Here is a 16,477-nt window from a genome sequence, read left to right on the forward strand (position 1 = left end):
GGCCCGACAGTGGCAAGACAATTCGACCTTTTGCAGCGGCTATCCATGGCTCCTCGAGTCTCGACCAAACCAAGCCTTTCGTTAGCGGAAAAGCGCAAGGGCAGAAAAGACCCTGTTTGATGTCATCTACTGATTTGACTGGTTACTGGTTCACTGGTTAACTCCGGCGCAATTCATCCGGACAGGCCACTGGGCACCCTCACTATCAATTCCCAAATAGATTGATTACCTTCGTAATTATTCATGGCCATCCCGCGGGTCTCCATTTGAGTCCCCGAACTTCCACTCCATCTTCCCCCCCTTCTCCCCAGTTCCTCCGACTCGGTTCTCTCCGAGATACATTTTTCTCCCTTCTAGACTACCTAGACTACATTCTCCCTTACTTTTCTTCTCATCCCGAAGTCAAATTCCTTCGACCGTTTCCTGGAATTCTCATGCGCCGCTCCCGGCGAGACCCGGATCATGGCGGAGGGAATGCGACCAGACCGAGGAGGGCCTGCGGTTTCGCGGGCGTTGACAGTCCCCGCGATCGTCACCAGCACCGCATCTTCCTCTTCCTCCATTCCTATCCACGAGACCTCCACCACCAGCACAACAAACACGAGCAATAGCCCCACGGTGCTCAATCGCAGCGATCAGAGTCCCAATGCCTCCAAACCCAGCCTGATCCGCTCGTCGCAAACCTTTCCGATCGGTAAGTCCGTCCACTCGGTCACGAGACAAGATATCACCACCATCGATCAGCTGCTGACTCGGGCTCCCCCTCCCTACTTTTAGCTTCGAGTCCCTCGGACTTTGCTTCAGCCTCGAACGGACCCCTACAAGATGGCAAACGAAATTCTCATACCTTGCAGTACCCAAGCAATGGTTCCGTGAAAAACACCGCCTCGTCCCCATCCGTCTTCCAATCGACTACCGACTCGAGCGCCATCGATCCGTTATCACAAGTAAGGCTGACGCGCTTGTTTCCGTGGTCTAGATGTCTAGGTGACTGATTGACCGTGCGTTCCCGATAGCATATCATCAAGCGCACCAACACCCACAAGTCTATCCCCTTGAAGCTATTGGGTAGGGCCTCATACGAAGCGGAAGCGGGCGGAGGCGATCATCGTGGCTCCTTAGACCATGGCTCAAACCGGGGCGATGCGAATATGCACCCAAAGGCGTCCAAGGAGAAGAAGTGAGTACGAACCCTTTTTTTTCCCGTTGTCGTTGTTGTTGTTGTTAAAGCCAGACCCTTTACCCCGCATTATCGCCATGCGGCTCACATTGCTTTTTCCCCCCTTCGGACCTGACGGAACAAGCTCGCTGATCGTCTGATCTTCCCGTTATATAGGAAGGGTGTTTCTTTCCTGAGTCGTATCATACCCGGAAAAAAGAAGGATCAATATATAAATGACGAGGATGATGTCTCGGAGCCCGAAACAACTCGCATGGATACCGACGCCGCTTCGCAGCCGATCGGGTTCTTCCCTCGATTCCCACCTCCTCCCAAATACATCCGCGTAAGAGCACATAACAAGAAGGAAAAGACATTCAGTCGAGTCTTCGTGGCGCAAGAGCTCGAGGGCGCAACCGGTGCTGCGGGTGGCTCGGACAAGGATGACTCCGTGTCGTTCACAGGAGTACCAAACGAGGCCAGCACGGGCAAGGCGATCTGGGCGCTCGTGTTCTCCAATGATGGCAAATACCTGGCAGCTGCTGGTCAAGACAAGAAAGTGCGTGTCTGGCAAGTCGTTGGCTCCCCCGAGGACCGCGACCCAGCCGATCCGGCATCCGATAGTGATGATGGTCCGCCCCGGTTGAACGCGCAAGTATTCAAGTCTCGTCCGGTCCAAGTCTACGAAGGCCATACGGGAAGCGTACTGGATCTCAGCTGGAGCAAGGTACTTTTCACTGGCTTGTCCAAGTTTGAATCGGTGCTAACGCAGACTTCTAGAACAACTTCTTGCTCTCTTCGTCAATGGACAAGACGGTCCGACTCTGGCATGTGAGCCGACCCGAGTGCTTATGCTGCTTCAAGCATAGCGACTTTGTTACATCGATCCAATTTCACCCGCGAGATGATCGGTTTTTCCTGGCAGGATCACTGGACACCAAACTGCGGCTATGGAGTATCCCGGATAAGAGTGTGGCGTTTGTGGCGACCGTCCCCGATATGATCACGGCCGTTGCCTTTACACCTGATGGACGGCACTCCATCGCTGGAAGCCTCAACGGGCTGTGTAATATATACGAAACAGATGGATTAAAGGCCGTTGGACAGATTCATGTGCGTTCTGCACGTGGTCGCAACGCCAAAGGCAGCAAAATTACTGGTATCGATACTATGACCTTGCCATGCAACGACCCCAATGGCGAGGTCAAGCTTTTGATCACCAGCAACGACTCCCGGATACGGCTGTACAACTTTCGCGACAGGACGCTAGAGGCCAAGTTTCGCGGCAATGAGAATACCTGCAGCCAGATCCGCGCGTCTTTCAGCAATGATGGAAAACATATCATCTGCGGCAGCGAAGATCGCCGGACGTATTTATGGCCGGTAGAATCGATCGAGAAGGACTCCGATAAGCGGGCCGTCGAGGTGTTCGATACACACTCGGCCATGGTTACAGCCGCCATCATGGCCCCCACGAAAACAAAACAGGCACTGGGACTCGCCGAAGATCCGATCTTCGACGTATGCAATCCCCCACCGGTGACTCTAATCAGCCAGGCAGACCGGGAGAACGGGCGGGCGCATCCCAATTCAGGAGCCAGCAAGCAGGAGTCGCCGGCGTATCTGGCTCGTTCGACCCATCCGGACGGGAACATCATGATCGTGGCCGATTACTCCGGCAAGATCCAAGTCCTGCGCCAGGACTGTGCCTACCAGAAACGGCGGTACGACAACTGGGACGCGCACAGCACGATCTCCCGCAAGATTCTCCGGCGCACCAACTCGGCCCGCCACAGCATCGCATCCTCCACCGGGAAGGATTCCACACACAAGACGCCATCGGAGCGCATCATTTCATGGCGCAACTCGGTCATTCGTCACGGTACCAGCAACAGTCGGTCGGGAATGCGGACCCCGCGCACTCGCAGTCCCTCCCCGCACAAGTCGATCCGCGACGGACCATCAGGGTATGCGAGCCCCGGCCGCGCGTCGTTCAATGCGGCACGACCGGACTCCCGGTCGATGTTCACCACCTCGCCACCCCAATCGGCCCACAAACAGTCCATGGAGAGCGGTCGGTCCAGCGCCGAGACGTCCCGCGTTCTCGCCAGTGGCATCGAGGGGCAACAGACGCCCCCGGCGTCGACGACCACGTTCGTCAAGCGGGAGGACAAGGACAACCCGCTGTGGCTGCAGGGCGAACAAAGCTACGCGTTCTACAACAAGATCGCGCGCGACGCGCTCGCGATGCGAAAGAAGCGCAAGCCCAGCAGCGGCAGCGGGCTGCCCAGTCCGAACCACCTGGCGGTGCCGGGGGAACGCAACATGAGCCTGGGGAGTGCCTTGAGCAGCGACTATGGGTCGTCCAACGGCGATGGCGAGGACGGCGAAGTGCTCCGGTGCGAGAACTGCGCGGGCACCAATTTCCGAGCGACCAAGGGGCGCAACGGGAGACAGCGGCTGGTTTGCGTGCGATGCGCCCAGCCGATCACATAGTTCTGGTGCGTGTAGATGGATACCTAGTAGAGGGCGGGACATGCTGCAGAGGATTCGATGTAATTAGTTCATGTTTTTGTATGTACGATAGATGGATGGTCTATACATAGCCTACGCTGTACAGTAGGTACGAGGGACGAATGACGAATGATTTGAATCAACCAGCGCCATGTGCACGATTGCAACCTACCTAGTACCTAGGTACAGTACCTACTGTATCTATCCCGGACCAGCAGCTCGAGTACTTGGGGGCTTCCAACCCGGCAGCCGGCAGATCGGCCTCGAACTCTCACCGCCCGGGCCAACAACAGCACCTCCGGAGTGCCAAATCCACCAAAACCCGCAATGCAGCACGCATGCACATCCAGGTGACACAATTACCTTCACCTTCACCTCAAACACGCCCATCTCGTTATTTCCTTACTGTGTTCAACTTCACCCCTCATCTAATACTCCGCGGAATCCCGAGACCACGAACTCCCGAATCAAGATGCCATACCTCCCCACCCCCCAAGCCTACCTGGAGCAATCCGCCCTGCTCCTGCAAGCATATCCTGATGCGGTACGACACAACACCCCAAATCCCTCCCCTCTCCATCTTCCCCCGCAGCTCACCAAGCTCAAGCCTACCTCAATCCTATCCCCTCCCCTTCCCTCCCCGACCTAACCCCAAACCCCTCATCAACCACAGCAACTAACGATAACCAACCCCCCAGAAAATAACAACAAAATACACCTTCTCCCACGCCACCCGCTCCTCCACCAAGACCAAGACCAAGACCAAGACCACCTCCAGCACCTCCAGCCCCTCCGCCTCCACAACCGCACAACCCGCCCAAGAAACCCAGCAATCACCAACTCCCCAATCGCAAGAGAAACCCCGCATAGCCACCCTGACCCTCAAGACCTTCCACCCCGGCTCCGGCATCTGTCTGAAATACCGGACCAACAAGGGCGCCGAGGTGGGGCGGTTGATCTCCTCGCTGGGCAAGTTGGCGGCGGGGGCGGATGTGGAGGGCTTGGGGTTGGGGTTGGGGAGTGCGGGTGCCGGGGCTGCGGGGGGTGCGGTAACTGGTGGTGCTGGGGCGGGGGATGTGGAGATGGAGGATGCGTCTGTGCCTGCTCCTGTTTCTTCTGCAGTAGTTGGGGAGGGGGCAAGTGAGGGGGTCGTTTCTGCTGCGGCGGCGGCGGCGGCGGCGGGGGCTGGGGCTGGGGGTAAAAGTGGGAAGGGGAAGAAGAAGGGTGGGAAGGGGAAGCGGTGATTCTTTCGGTCAATGCTTGCGGACTGAGAATAAGGGGTCTATGTGGATATTTCTGAAGAGCGATGGTTTACTCGTTTGGACTAGGGTTCGCTGGTGTGGTGGCAAGGAAAGAAGGAAGAAATTGAGATACCCGCGTTGATGGTTGTGTCTGTCCTTGGACTTACTGTGGTGGAGGTGGACCGATTGAGATGAGCAGAGGATAGGTCCTAAGGTGTGGCTCTATTCAGAACGACTTCGTACAAACTACAATGCCTTGACTGCGATTCACCAGTGATACTCATAAATATTATCCAACAATGTACATTTCTAGCTAGATACAAAGGTGTAAAAGAAATCCGCCCATCCAACGCCAATCCCATGCGTGTAAAACTCAAAGCTTCATAACACAAAATCCAAACAAGAATTATTCGTAGCCATGGCTGGTGCCGACAACCGGGTATATCGTGGCATCACTCTTCTAAAAGTCCTCGTCAAAGTTGAGACCGCCCGCCGAGGCGCTGGTCTCCTCCTCCTCCTTCTTCTTCGTGCTGGCCATGACACCAGCCTTCTGGTAGTCACCGACGCGCTTCTCGAAGAAGTTGGTCTTGCCGGCCAGGGAGATCGACTCCATGAAGTCGAAGGGGTTGGTGGAGTTGTAGTACTTCTTGTTACCAAGAGCCACCAACAGGCGATCGGCCACGAACTCGATGTACTGGCACATCAGCTTGGCGTTCATGCCGAGCAGGGCAACGGGGAGAGAGTCCGACAGGAACTCCTGCTCGATGCCGACGGCCTCGACGATGATGTCCTCGACCATCTGCTTGCTGGGGCGGTTGTTGAGGTGGGAGAAGAGCAAGCACGCGAAGTCGGTGTGGAGACCCTCGTCACGGGAGATCAACTCGTTGGAGAAGGTAAGACCAGGCATCAGGCCACGCTTCTTGAGCCAGAAGATAGAGGCGAAAGAGCCGGAGAAGAAGATACCCTCGACCGCAGCGAAAGCGACCAGACGCTGCGCGAAAGTGGATTCGCGGTCCTGGATCCACCGGATCGCCCAATCAGCCTTCTTGCGGATGCAAGGAACTGCAGCAGGTTAGCATTCTCGTCCAATCACAATCCCAGCGCGATGCACATACTGTTATCAATGGCGTCGAAGAGGTAGTTGCGCTGCTTAGGCTCCTTGATGTAGGTGTCGATGAGGAGAGAGTAGGTCTCGGAGTGGATGTTCTCCATCATGATCTGGAAACCGTAGAAGCAACGAGCTTCGGGGATCTGAACTTCGCCGCTGAAACGCTCCACCAGGTTCTCATTGACAATGCCGTCGGAAGCGGCGAAGAAAGCAAGGACGTGAGAAATGAAGTAGCGCTCGTCATCGTTAAGGCGGTTGCTCCAGTCGTGAAGATCCTTGGAGAGATCAATTTCCTCGGCGGTCCAGAAAGAGGCCTCGGCCTTCTTGTACATCTGCCAGATCTGTAGGACGCGAAAAGACACGTTAGTGCACTAGTCTCGACGCGGGTGGGGCACCCGAGGGCAGAGCGGGAAAATTCCACTTTACGCGTGACGCGTAGGGGACGTGTCGACTGACCTCGTGGTATTTGATGGGGAAAAGAACGAAACGGTGAGGGTTCTCCTGCAGAAGAGGCTCGTTGGCCTCGAACTCCTTGATACCAGGAGCAACCTTGGGAGCTTCAGCGGGCTTCTCGGCAAGGGTCTTCTCGGCGACGACGTCGGTGGTGGCGGGAGCGTTCTCCTTGCCAGCGGCGTGGAAGTTGAGCTTCTTGACGGGAGAGTCGCTCATCTTGAGGTTCTCAAGCGAGGAAGCAGCCTATTAATCGAGGTATATTAGTCGGGTTGCTCGCGTCGACGCGTTGTCCATGGGGAGGCAAGACGTGACATCACCTACCTGCTTGGAGGGAGTGAGTTGTGCGGACATTGTGAAGCTGGAAGGAGATAGTAGAAAAGTAATTGAAGACAATTGTTCACAGCAACACAGCAACACACCAGACAATTGATCGTGATGGACTGGAGAGAAAGAAAATGAGCTGCGAAGGGGAGGGACAAGCAGACAGAAATACTTGCATGGGACGAGGAGCGTGATCCTTAGCGCGACGGGCTAAGTCACGTCGCACGTGACTTGGCGCGACTTGGGGCCGGGAGGTTGGCTGGAACATATTTGATCCGGACCCATTATGTTGATGCCGTCGCGTCTACACGTCTTTCATTCCATTTTCGCTCTACGGCTGACCCATGAGCCATTTGCTTTGCTCCAGTCAGACCACCGGCCAGTCGTCCTTCCGGTGCTCTAGAACTCCACTGTTCCAGCAGCTGCAAGCCTGCAACAAGTTTTACAGCTCTCTCCACATTCCTGGAAAGGTACAAACTGCGCTGTTCACCACCATCGGCGTCTCTGCCGCCTGTACTCCGTACCCTAGCGCGTTCGTGTTTTGTCGCGCTATTCCATCTCGGGTCTTAATGCTGGTCTCTATCTTATCTGATCAAACTGAATCGATCGCGATCCTCGCTCCTGAATGCGTGCTGCTGTCAATTTCGCTGTCTCGATTGCTGTCTATCAGACATTCCATGGTGTTGCAGACTAGGCAGTCTCCATGAACGCCTCCCATGCCTAGACCCCTCACCGGTCTTCTGTTGTACCTTACAGATGACTGCAGTTGCTTAGGCAGCATTTACGGCATCCTGAGCAATCAAGCTGAGCTCAGCTGCCGATCCCCACTGGCGTAAATCCGAGGCGAAGTTTTCTCAACTTTCATGTCCGTGCTCAGACAGAACGCGACGCGCCGGTCTGTTTCCCAAATCCCCCTGCTCCACCACCACGGAATTACGGGATTTCTCTGGGCCCCTTCGGCACCGCTGCCTATCCTAATGCGGTAGCCTGGCTATATTCTAGATTCCATGGCGAGCTCTGGGGCCGCAATTAGTGGGCTTTGGGCAAAGTTCTGTTTCCGTCCGGTCGGTGATGACGTCCTACATGTCCGAGACGCGTCCGCCGTGTTTTGACTGTTGATGCGTAGGATCACACCCTCGCCTGCTCAAAGGTGCTGTGTAACTGTAGTGCTCTGGATGGGTCAATCAATTGGAGCTGGCTTGGATAAGTACCAAGCTTTGTAATCTACCCAGTTTTAGTTACACTGTATGCCGTGCGATGGAATCCGTGTGTGCACAACGCGTCGCGTTTTGGGCTGTCGATCCGACAGGAACAACATGCGAGCTACGACGATGTCATCTCGGACAATCCTGGTCTATACTGGGACGAACTAAACATTGGGCTACATAAGGGCCCACTTGGGTCCAACCAGGAATACAATGTGTCTAGCCTTCACCTGGAGCTTGTGGTGTCCGTCCCATCTTTGCCCCCTTGCCCACACAGATTTATCGCAAATGGTATCGATTGACTGCCTCTTCTGAACCAACTCAATTTATCTTCTTTAGAGGTCTATGATATCTAACATCACGCGACTAATCAAGGTGAAACGCCTTATGTGCACAACAAGCCGAGCAAGCAGATGCCATTACTCAACCATGTAATCCCTGATTGAATATACCGAAATGCCTCTATAAATGTTTTCGCAAGGTAGGAATGGTAAGGTGAAGTCGCTGGACGAATGCCAATTATTTAGAGTCGAGCCTTAAGTGAGTCAGAGAGGAACCGGTCCTCCAGCCTACGCATGTATTTGTTGGTCTGTTCGGCCAAGCTGAGTGTCAAGATCTAGAGATCAGTTAGCGATTGGTTGCCGGACTTCAAAACCCTCTGCTCTGGACTTACGGTGTGTGGCAGGATACGGGCAAGATGGGCGAAATATCCCTTATAAATTGCAAGAATGCCTTCAGTGCGAATAGTCTGGAACAAGCAATCAAATGCGCCCTTGTACAGGTTGCCGGTCTGATTGTACATTCTCGACATAATAGTGTCTGCAAAAAGAGTCAGTTTGATCACGCTGCTGCGAATACAATATGGGACAAACATACCAGGAGGGTGCATGACACAGCAAACCACGAAGCCGGAAGCCGTGCTGCTGGCCAGGTGCAGAGCGGGCCCGTCTTCCATACCAAGGTGCTTCGTCAAGCGACGCTTGGCGAAGAAGTAAGTCGGCAGCTGAACCGAACTACCGAAACCGGTGCGCACCATCGCTGCGCCTACACCGCGATACAATCCCTTCACTCCCTCGGTTTTATAGATCTTGCTCAGACCGTCGAACGAGTTGCGATAGTTGTGCTGTGTACCGACCGGAAGGAACGGCGAGAAGGATTGTAGACGGGTCTTGACAAGGAAGAATGGCGAGCCAGCTGCGGCGCCGATGATGCCTGACGTGGCACCCGCGAAGACGTTGATTCCCAGAGACTGGACCTGGCTGTCTTTGTAGATCGCATTTGTGATGCCCCCGCGCAGAGGTTCGTAGAATCCGAGACGGCACCCGTTCAACAAGACTTGGTAGATATACTGAGAAGCGCATTAGTCCGATGCGACACCCTGTTGCTCGTCGTGGGCGATACTTACGGCAGAGCCAATACCCCGAAAGAGACCGCGAGGCCCCTCATTCTGCAAGATCACCTTGACACCGTGAAATACACCTCGGTATTTCTTGACCGCGTCGGTCTTGGATTGCAACTCTCCTTGCAATTGTAAACTAGGATATCCATCAAGTTAGCTCTGTGTCTTGGGGAGCGCCGGCTGGCAAGTGAGGACAGGAGCGCATGGATGCAATCATACCGGATCTTGACAGTCTCAAAGCTGTGAGTTACTGTGACCGCACCACATGCTGCAACACCTCCTGCAAGGAAAGCTCTGGATAGAAAGTCGATCGAGTCAGCGCGATCGCGAAAATGACAACTTCGATATGGGTGCGACAAACCCCGTCGTCGTCGACATGGCGGCTCAAGGATCGTCTCCGCTAGCGGAGCAGAGTCAACTGTCCTTTGCGCGTAAAATGCTGGGATCTGAACCGTGGTAAGAAGGCGGAATTGTCTAGCTGTACAACAGGCAAGAAGATCCGGAGAAGGCGAGGCGTGAGATTTGGAGAGTAAGATGTTCAGTTGTCGGTGACACGGTCAGGCATTATTCAGCCGATGGAGGGTTGCAGGCCAACATAAATGAATAATTCATGCAGGCCAGCTCTCCAGCCGGGGGCCGACTTTCTGACGTTCGGCTCGGATTCCGTGACTCTCAATTGGTCCACATGCTGCATTTTCCGCACGGGGCCTCCGACCATCGGCCGATCTGCTTAGGTCAGCTGTTAAGAGCCCCCGATTATAGCCGGCGGGGCGGAACAATGTTATTTCGGGAGAGCTTCAAACGCGAGCAAACAGGCTGGGGAAGGCGTGTTTACCACTGCAATTCCGATAAAGCTCTATTCAGAGCACCTCAGCGTGAGACGATACAAGCTACAGGCGCGCACAGTTCTGCTTGTGTCCCATATTCAAAATAGGCTTTCTTCCTTGTATCTTGTCAACAACGCGATCGTTGCTCACCTAATCGCAAGCATGTCGGATGTACAATCCACACCCGCGGCGCAGCAGCAGCAGACGCAGCAGCCGATGGTCCAGACTCAAAAAGTGTCAGACATCATTCGTAGCTTTCGCCCGACCAAGGTGAGTGATAAGAGCTAGCTATAACTGTACGCGCTGCTTCTCTAATGCATTCTCGTTGTCATAGGCCTTCCGCCCCCCGAAGCAAGACACTGCGACTTATGTGACGTCGTTGGATTTCGATGATCAGGGTGACTACTTGGTGGCTTCCGGTGACGACGACACCATTCAAGTCTTCGACATCAAGGAGGGCAAGTCTACAAAGTCCGTTCCCAGCAAGAAGTATGGGGCTCATCTGGCGCGCTTCACACACCATTCTCGTCAAGTTCTGCATGCTAGCACCAAAGTCGACGGTACGTCTCTTAGCACGGTGTCTCGTGTTTTGATCTGTACTTATCCTTCCAGATTCGCTGCGATTGCTCGACCTACACAATGAAGGCTACGTGCGATATTTCTCCGGTCATACTGATAAGGTGACGTGTTTGGCTCTGTCCCCTGGCGGTGACTCCTTCATATCGTGCTCCAAGGACGACACGATCGCCCTCTGGGATCTCGGCTCCCGAAACGCCCAGGGTAGGCTGAAACTCGCAACACCTTACCTCGTTGCCTTTGACCCATCCGCATCGGTCATTGCGGTTGCTTCGCAGTCTACTTCCTCCGTTCTGCTTTACGATTACCGTAATTACGACAAGTCCCCCTTCTCCACCTTCGATCTTGCCCCTCACGAGGAACGATACACGCCGTCAACGCGCGGCAGGGCATGGACCCGACTTGAGTTCTCGAATGACGGGAAATACCTGCTTGTGGGTACCGATTATCATGGGCATTTCATCCTCGATGCCTTTGAGGGTTCCGTGAAAGCATTCTTGGTTGGTAGGGCTGGATCCCCGGGTCGCGCTGCGCCTGTTTCCACAACCGGGAAGCCTCTTGGACAGGGTGATGCATGCTTCTCGCCAGACGGGCGATATGTGATCGGGGGATCTGGAGATCAACCGGATGTGCTGGTGTGGGACTTGCAGCAGACCCCTGATGCCAATGGCTTACTGCAGCCAATGACGAAGCTGCCTCACCGTGGTCGAGTTGCATTGGTGGAATACAACCCCCGCTATAACATGCTGGCTTCCGCTGACAAGGAGATTGTGTTCTGGCTCCCAGAAGACAGCTCCAGACCATCAGAAAAGTAAATGTCTCTGATGACTGACAACGGCCAGCCGGTGTGCCCTTTGCGAGGCATCATTATGACAGGCCATTCTCACTATCAATCCTCGCACCTGGATCGAAGCGAAGGACACCTAGAAGACCGGTATGACTCTCCTCTTTCATTTATGTGGTGGGATCATTTGTCTAAAGCATTTCGGTATAATCATCTAGTCTTTGCGGCCCTTCTCTTTCCCTATCAAACTCCTCGCTGTATCGCATACCCAAATCGAAGGCCCCTCCAGACTATCGTCTGTCCCTCTATTCCTCTCGACAATAGACTCGATTTGTTTGACCACCGTGCGATTGCTTGATATCGTCATCACACCGGCAGCCCACCCGTACAAGAACACGCTGTGATTGATGTCAGATAGCACCTGCTCGACCTTTTCATAGACAGGCGGAAGTCTGGCGAGATCCTTCGCAGAAGCTATTGTGGGTTTCGCATTAACTGTCACCACGGGAAGTCTCCATTCAGCAGGGATCTCATAATCTGACAGCTTCTGATAGGCCTCCCTGAGGCCCTCAGGAGTACATTCAGCAAAGGAGTCATGACCCATTAAAATTCTCATCCGCTGCTTCTCAGTTTCGGTGCCGATGATGTTGACGATTTCCTGCATTCTCTGGGCGGCTTCTTCGGTGCAGACCAGATCACGGCCTACCATTGCCGGCCACAACTCCGTGGGGAGCAGTGGGCGGCTGTGCTCAACCTCAATCTGACGATTGATGGCCTTGTGATGAATGGGGGAGGTGGAAATATCTTTGTAATGCGACAAGTCCGAGACTGCCGCGAGCAGCAATGTACAGTCCATATTTAGAGTAGACGTGAAATGCTTGAAGGGCTTAGGGAGCAGCCTCTCCAGCGCTTCAGCCTGCGTGGTCTCGCTTTGCGAAGAATATACATTCTCCCCACAAGTCACATCGATCCCATACCCACGTATGACCTTCAGCAGACCATCGATCTCGGGACTCGAGCCTTCCTCTATCTTAGGAATGACGAACCGCAGACGCGGCGTTCTATACCTGACCCTCGTAACATCAGCCGCTTTCCTCATATCACTAGCTAGCTTGACCAGCTCGATCTCATCATCATCATCATCATCATCATCCTCGTCCTCATCATCTGTCCCCGTCCCATTCTCATGATTCCGCAGCACCGTCCTCGGAGCCTCATCCTCCGAATCATCCGCCTCCCACCCTTTCTTCGCCATCTCAAACAACAACCTCGTCTCCGAGATGGTCGACACCTTCACCCACTCATCCCCATCCTCCGCCACAATGTCCACAAACACACTCTTCTTCTTATCCTTGCTGCTCCTTTTCTTTTGTTTCTGCTCCCCGGCCCCATCATGACTTATCCCCGTCCCCTTGCCCGAATTATCAACCTCACCACCCCAATAAAACCGCTTCCCAAACGCCACCAACCCCGAACACGACCCCTTCGCAATCGCCCACACCGCCTCGTAGAACGGCAGATTCGACGACCTCAACGCATGCGTCAACCGCGCCCGCACCTCGTCGTCGCCGTCGCCATGCTTTGCGCCTGCATCATCATGTTCCGGTGCTGCTGCTGCTGCTGCTGCTGTAGCTTCCTGCACCTGCGCATCGAGCTTCTCCAGCATGCGCAGCTCGGAGAGCACGCTCGAGCGCAGCGACCGCACTTCCACGATCTGCGGGTTGCGTTGCGTCTGCGCGAGGAGCGATTGCAGCGCGGTGAGTTCGGCGAGGAGGGTGCGGCATCGGGTGACGAGGGTCGTGGAGATGGTGAGGGTACTGCTGCTGCTGTTGGTGGTGGTGGTGCTGCTTTGGTAGGAGGGGTCGGAGGGGTTGAGTTCACCCATTTTGTTGGGCTGGGGCTCGGGTTCTCTGGTCGATTTGGGGGATTGAGGTTGGGGGGTTTGGCGTGGTAGGTGGTTTTCCCGGGTGTTGGAGGTGAGTTTATTGGGTTTGGTGGGGGGGTTGTTTGGGTTGGGTCTGATTAAGGTCCGCGGCGGCGGCGGCGGGGTGGAGGGGTTCAGGTCTGCGGTGCAATGTATACTCAGGATTTTATCGGCAAGAGGGGATTTGGGGACTCGGTGAGGGCGTCGAGAGAAGGAGGTAGAAGGTCAGCGAAATCTATGTCTGAGTCATGGCTGGAAATGTGAGGTTGTTGGCAGAAGTGAGACAATACTCGCGAGCTGCTCGAGGCTTGGCCATGGCAGATGACGGCTGCTTGGCTCTTTCCAAGCGCGAGCCGCGGTGCGTGTCGATGGGGAATGCCTAGTATTCCAATCATTGTGCCCAATTCAGGCTATCCGGACTGTCGCTGGAGCTGGTTTATACTACCTTACTACTGAGTAAGGCTTTCATTCCTATCAAGCTTCTCCAACATAGACCACATCCTAAAGCACAAGTCTTCATTTTGAACTAGAATCAAACACACTTTATACACTATGTAACAACAAAATACTTCATCCCTCATCAATGAAAAAAGAAATTAAAAAGGCTAATAACGAAACTCACTGGGAATTCACCTTAGCCAAACGCCATGATATGCCTTCAAGCAAATTAAAGCGAAATTGAGCCTCCAATCCTACACGGCAACGGTTGTCGGGATGCAGGGAACTCTCCCCCGGCCACACACATATAACGCCTTCCTACTGCGGCCACGAGCTACCCTGCAACCCTGGTTTGACCACTCAGTGTTTGCCGGTAAGACGCTGTCTTTCACTGGAGTTGCGCGATGACTCGTCCTCATCATCCGACCATCTGTCGCCGTCTTCGCCAACTGCGAAGATGGTCTCTCCGTCCAGAGATTCCCGGGGGCGTGAGGCCGAGGGAACAGGCTTCGGCGGGATAGGCGACAGGTCACCACGCTGTTCATGGCCGACGTGTTCTTCAAGGCCACCGAGAGCGTCTTCCTCATCCAATGCACTGCCGAACGAACGAATCTCGAAACCATCGTCATCTTGGGCAATCTGCAGATTCAGTCAGCGACAATCCTTGACACTCCGCACACAGGAGACTTACCTCATCACTCATCGCAAAGCGGCGGTTGTTCGCAGTGGGTCGCCACAGGTAGGCGACGAACGCAATGTCAAAGAGATAGACAATGTTGAGCCAACCATCCAAGACGAACCATCTGGTCTTCCAGTGCTCAGGAACAAAGCTGGCTTCACTGTGTCCAGCAAAGTTGATCGAGTTGAGGAAGAAGAAGCCGAAAATCACGATGATGCTACCAAGGATGCACCACCACAGTTTCTTGTACATCATGGCCTTCACTTTCTGCTTGCGGTCGATCAAATCCTTCATGGTGGCGTTCAGTGAGTTCAATGTCCAGACGTAGAAAGCAGTCAATGTTCCCGCAAGTGGCAGGACAATGAGCAAAACTAGTGGACCGGCGCTGTCGGGAGTGATAGATAAACTTGCAACAGCATAGATCACAGCGAAGACGAAATGGGTGATGGCGAGAACGCGGACATAGATCATAGTTCGTCCGAGCGAAGGTTTGACAACGCCGTATCCCATGCACACGATGAGAAGGAGGAAGAATGAAAAGGAGTTGCGGCCTGCATTTAGAACGGCTACTATGACCATCAACGCTTTCGCGCCGGCATTCAAGCCGTGCACATTTTGATATTCTGTTCAAGATTAGAGAAGCATCGCAATATATGGGATTCGATCCGGCATACCATAGAATCCCCAGGTCATCGCCTGCTCGACGATCAAGAAGACCAAGATCGCAGTGATGTAATTTTGCACGGGCACTATCCTATGTCAGTCAAGTTCGACTCCCGGGCAGATGTTGACTTACAGATATCGTGACGATTCTGCACATAGAGAAAAGCCCAGAACCTGTCGTCATCATCAGCTGATTGCCTCAATAAGGATATAGTGTCGATGAACATACGCGCCGACCACAGCATAGACAATGGTTAGGCCACCATAGAACGGCAGCTTTGCAATTTGTGCCGCTGGGAGCTCTCCATACGAATTCCTGAATTCCACAACGGCCTTGTAGTCGGTTCCGGAGTATCCGTATGTGCTCACACAATAGAAGCCGGTCTTTTTGATCGGATAATTGATGGCGGTCGGATTGTTGAGATGCACGGCTTGAGTGATGATGGAGAACTTGGCGGCTTCGGTAGCGTTCGCAGCGAGGATAAACGAGCCAATCTGATCTTCCTTGCACAGATCTGCTTGAACACTGGCTTCGTCGCAGATAGTTTCGATCACCTAGAAAGCATTGGTTGATCAGAGGATATTCACTCGAAAGCCACTCCTCGAGACATACATCGGAGTCGCCGGGCACAGGCCGCCCGATGAGGTTCTCATCAGTCCATTCGAAAATCACCAGGCTGACAATGGGATCACTGTCGCCAGCACTCGAGTCTTGGACAAACTTCGTCAGGATAAAGGGGTCTACGCTTCCACCCCATGCTTTGCGGCTGTACATTCCCGAGCATCGCTGCCGACTGGCTTCATCTTGTGTCTAGAAAGCAGCCAATGTCAAAGGTGAGCGATGGAGACTGTGTAGGACGAGGACAAACGCACCAATGCAACTTCATTGGCAAGAACATGTCCCGCAAATAAGGCTGTCAAGCCGAGAGTCTGAAGCCACCCTCTCATTCTGACCATAAATAGGAGCTAACCGGTGGGTTACTGCCAATACACAGAGCTCCGGATTCGCCGAGCGCAGAAGATGGGGTACGGGTTTAAAGCATATGAAGGTACAAGGGTGTGTGAAGAAGGCAGACTGTCAGAAATCAAGAGAGAGGGAGAAAGAAAGACTCCCAAGGACAACCGACAGTTGGTTGCGTATAGCTTTCGGAGAGAATGTGTACTGTCCAGCGATCGCACGAATTCG

The 16,477-nt window shown here is 54.0% G+C and overlaps 7 protein-coding genes across 7 annotated transcripts; 3 read left to right on the forward strand and 4 right to left on the reverse strand.

The window, feature by feature from the left end:
* Window positions 1-462: 462 nt before the first annotated feature.
* Window positions 463-3,820, forward strand: BO95DRAFT_387970 (WD40 repeat domain-containing protein; the record flags this gene model as incomplete). The annotated part of the gene is made up of 5 exons (XM_025583545.1): window positions 463-698; window positions 785-947; window positions 1,017-1,180; window positions 1,337-1,886; window positions 1,940-3,820. 5 exons carry the CDS (start codon window positions 463-465, stop codon window positions 3,653-3,655), a joined length of 2,829 nt encoding a protein of 942 aa, XP_025442874.1. The 3' UTR covers window positions 3,656-3,820.
* Window positions 3,821-4,145: 325 nt separating this feature from the next.
* Window positions 4,146-5,194, forward strand: BO95DRAFT_495035 (SRP9/SRP21 family protein; the record flags this gene model as incomplete). The annotated part of the gene is made up of 3 exons (XM_025590812.1): window positions 4,146-4,217; window positions 4,423-4,665; window positions 4,762-5,194. 3 exons carry the CDS (start codon window positions 4,146-4,148, stop codon window positions 4,915-4,917), a joined length of 471 nt encoding a protein of 156 aa, XP_025442875.1. The 3' UTR covers window positions 4,918-5,194.
* BO95DRAFT_387975 (ribonucleotide-diphosphate reductase subunit RNR2) lies at window positions 4,889-6,950 on the reverse strand. Its single transcript, XM_025583546.1, has 4 exons — window positions 6,797-6,950; window positions 6,479-6,718; window positions 6,030-6,363; window positions 4,889-5,976 (listed from the first exon to the last, which is right to left on the reverse strand). The coding sequence occupies exons 1-4, from the start codon at window positions 6,824-6,826 to the stop codon at window positions 5,375-5,377; spliced, it is 1,206 nt and encodes a 401-aa protein (XP_025442876.1). The 5' UTR covers window positions 6,827-6,950; the 3' UTR covers window positions 4,889-5,374.
* A 1,362-nt stretch (window positions 6,951-8,312) lies between these two features.
* On the reverse strand, window positions 8,313-9,990 carry BO95DRAFT_412382 (putative mitochondrial oxaloacetate transporter (Oac)). The gene is made up of 6 exons (XM_025584239.1): window positions 9,762-9,990; window positions 9,620-9,694; window positions 9,407-9,536; window positions 8,878-9,349; window positions 8,675-8,820; window positions 8,313-8,617 (listed from the first exon to the last, which is right to left on the reverse strand). The coding sequence occupies exons 1-6, from the start codon at window positions 9,776-9,778 to the stop codon at window positions 8,525-8,527; spliced, it is 933 nt and encodes a 310-aa protein (XP_025442877.1). The 5' UTR covers window positions 9,779-9,990; the 3' UTR covers window positions 8,313-8,524.
* A 399-nt stretch (window positions 9,991-10,389) lies between these two features.
* BO95DRAFT_361651 (WD-repeat containing protein SWD2) lies at window positions 10,390-11,618 on the forward strand (the record flags this gene model as incomplete). The annotated part of the gene is made up of 3 exons (XM_025582534.1): window positions 10,390-10,497; window positions 10,562-10,787; window positions 10,840-11,618. 3 exons carry the CDS (start codon window positions 10,390-10,392, stop codon window positions 11,616-11,618), a joined length of 1,113 nt encoding a protein of 370 aa, XP_025442878.1.
* A 146-nt stretch (window positions 11,619-11,764) lies between these two features.
* On the reverse strand, window positions 11,765-13,771 carry BO95DRAFT_442232 (uncharacterized protein). The gene has a single exon (XM_025586377.1). It carries the CDS (start codon window positions 13,470-13,472, stop codon window positions 11,802-11,804), a length of 1,671 nt encoding a protein of 556 aa, XP_025442879.1. The 5' UTR covers window positions 13,473-13,771; the 3' UTR covers window positions 11,765-11,801.
* Window positions 13,772-14,018: 247 nt separating this feature from the next.
* On the reverse strand, window positions 14,019-16,472 carry BO95DRAFT_442233 (putative integral membrane protein (Ptm1)). Its single transcript, XM_025586378.1, has 7 exons — window positions 16,165-16,472; window positions 15,905-16,102; window positions 15,521-15,846; window positions 15,425-15,465; window positions 15,303-15,377; window positions 14,641-15,251; window positions 14,019-14,588 (listed from the first exon to the last, which is right to left on the reverse strand). Exons 2-7 carry the CDS (start codon window positions 16,064-16,066, stop codon window positions 14,310-14,312), a joined length of 1,494 nt encoding a protein of 497 aa, XP_025442880.1. The 5' UTR covers window positions 16,067-16,102; window positions 16,165-16,472; the 3' UTR covers window positions 14,019-14,309.
* Between the last annotated feature and the right edge of the window lie 5 nt (window positions 16,473-16,477).

The sequence above is a fragment of the Aspergillus brunneoviolaceus genome (assembly GCF_003184695.1).
Source record: "Aspergillus brunneoviolaceus CBS 621.78 unplaced genomic scaffold BO95scaffold_29, whole genome shotgun sequence".
Taxonomy (NCBI): Eukaryota; Fungi; Ascomycota; class Eurotiomycetes; order Eurotiales; family Aspergillaceae; genus Aspergillus; species Aspergillus brunneoviolaceus.